We start from the raw sequence: 2,135 nt of genomic DNA, 5'->3' as shown, positions 1-2,135 counted from the left end.
CTGCTGCAGCGGCCCTGCTGACCCCGCGGCTCCTCCCACACAGGTTGAGCTGGCGTCGGTCCTCAAATTTGTGCTGGACAACGAGGAGAGCCTGAATGAGAATCTGGAGACATTTCTGCAGAGGAAAGGTGAGTGCCGGGCCCCGGCTGCCTGTGCTGTGGCACCAGCCCCGAGTCACGGGCCAAGCCCTTTGCGGGCAGAGCAGGCACTGGGCACGTTTTCCTGCTAGCTGGCACCAGTGCAGCACCCCGGTTAGACCGGCGGGTTGACGTGTGTGCCGTAGTGATGTCCGAGTGCCAGCTCGGAGTGGGACAGGAACAGTCCGCAACCTGGTGGAGAGCAGCAGCGTGGGATATTGCGAGCACTGAGCCCTGCTGGCGTCTTCCTCCACAGCTCCCAGGCTGGCAGCACCTCACCGGCACAGACGATCCTTTTCTAGAGCAGAAAAACATTGAGTTTTTTCCCCTGTTTGTGCCGCTGCAGCTGCCAAGCCATAAAAGCAGCAACGCCATCCCCTCACCCTGGGACCGAGCACTACAGAATGGTCCCCGCTAAGCTCTTCTTTAAGAGTAGGGCTGCATTAGACCCGCCGGGCTCTCCCCTCGCGGCAGCGTTTCAGCTGAAACGCACTTTCCCCGAGGAGCGAGGTGGGTGGGATGCCCGCAGCTTCACGGTGGGAGCAGAGAGCCGGGGCAGGAGCTGGCAGGACAGGGATGTCCGGCAGGTTTATGGCTTTCTTGGCTGGGCTGCTCCATCCCTGCTGCAATTTGTGCTTCCTGCGCATCAGGGATTTCGGCTGCTAAACCCTCCCTTCTGGTATGAACGCCAAGATCTCAGCCTGCTTCTCGCTTGTGATTTCCAGTGCCGCTGTCCTCATCCAGCTCCTCCAGCAGCAGCTCCGAGGAGCACTCCCCGCTGCTCCCGCACAAGCGAGAGGTGCGTTTCCTGGAGCTGCAGAGGACTGCCTCCTCCTCCGGCGCCAACAAGTACGTCCCCAGCCTCTTGGCTGCCGGGGGGGAGCGAGGGGAGGGGGCGAACGGACAGGGTGGCCTCTGGGCCCCGGGGATGTAGCTGGGGGGCACGCTGGCTCGACAGAGACCCCCTTTCTGCCGTGATGCTGTCCCGTTGCCAACTCCTCAGGCCTGACGTGGGGATGGGCGGTGGGGGAGTGAGGTCAGGCTGTAATTAGCTCCTTCCAGCGCAGCTCATTTCAGCCTCATGAGCAACAGACACTTCCCAGAGCAGCTCGTGGTCCTCTCCTGCCCCGGGCAGGTTCGGGAGGACCAGGCTCGTGTCGCTGCTGGGAGTCTGGCTGCAATTCTCTCCCTAGCAAGCTGAGTGCTCTGCCGTGGGGCTCCGGCTGTGGCGTGAAGGGGGGGGGATGCTTCACCCTGGGGCTGGAGGTGGTTTTGTAGGTGCACGCCAGCCGCTCGGGAGCTGGTGTTAGTGCGGTCCAGATGAGGAGAGCGGCTTTTCTGCTTGGGCGATGAGGCATTCGAGTGCTCGGAACCTGCCTCTGGGACGGGGAAACCGGAGGGGTCTGGCTGCGCGGGGAGGGACCGTGCCCTGCCGCTGGCTCCGGATAACCGAGTTACGCGGCGTGCCTCTCCACAGCATGCTGCCCGGCCCTCCCTCCTCGCCCATGGGGGACGTCATGCAGACCCCCCAGTTTCAGCTGCGGCGGCTGAAGAAGCAACTGGCTGTCGAGAGAGAGAACCGGGATGAGCTGGAGGTGGAGCTGGCAGAGAATCGCAAGCTCCTCACGGAGAAGGGTCAGTCGCTAGCGGGACGTCCTGGGGCGCGGGGAAACCAAACTCGCCTGGTTGCTCTGACTTTCTGCTCCGGCTTTGACCCCACCACAACTGTAGTCATGCACGGTCCATCCTGCCAGACCCTGGGGGAGCACAGCTTGCGGCTTTGGGGCTTTTCTGCTTTCCCGAGCAGGCAGGGCAGCTCGGGGTTTGCTGTGCCTCGCTCCGTGGTGGGCCAAGGGGACCCTTGCCCGTTAATCTGGACCACAGCGTGAAGCAGAAAGCCTTGCTGACGGGAGCCAAGACGGCTCCGACGCCGTTGGAACAACTCCGAGCATCTCTTGGAGGTGGCTGGTGGTCCCTCTGCCAAATGATCTGGAGCAG

The 2,135-nt window shown here is 63.0% G+C and overlaps 1 protein-coding gene across 1 annotated transcript in view; it reads left to right on the top strand.

The window, feature by feature from the left end:
- LOC104133708 (nuclear mitotic apparatus protein 1-like) overlaps window positions 1-2,135 on the top strand; it is a gene marked incomplete at its 5' end in the record, with an annotated part of 17,129 nt that overhangs the window by 3,775 nt on the left and 11,219 nt on the right. The window contains 3 exon segments of the mRNA XM_035902571.1: window positions 44-128; window positions 863-986; window positions 1,615-1,772. Coding sequence (XP_035758464.1) covers window positions 44-128; window positions 863-986; window positions 1,615-1,772 — 367 coding nt within the window.

The sequence above is a fragment of the Egretta garzetta genome, unplaced genomic scaffold (assembly GCF_000687185.1).
Source record: "Egretta garzetta isolate BGI_Z169 unplaced genomic scaffold, ASM68718v1 scaffold1319, whole genome shotgun sequence".
NCBI classification, from domain to species: domain Eukaryota; kingdom Metazoa; phylum Chordata; class Aves; order Pelecaniformes; family Ardeidae; genus Egretta; species Egretta garzetta.
This window is presented reverse-complemented; position numbering and strand designations above follow the sequence as displayed.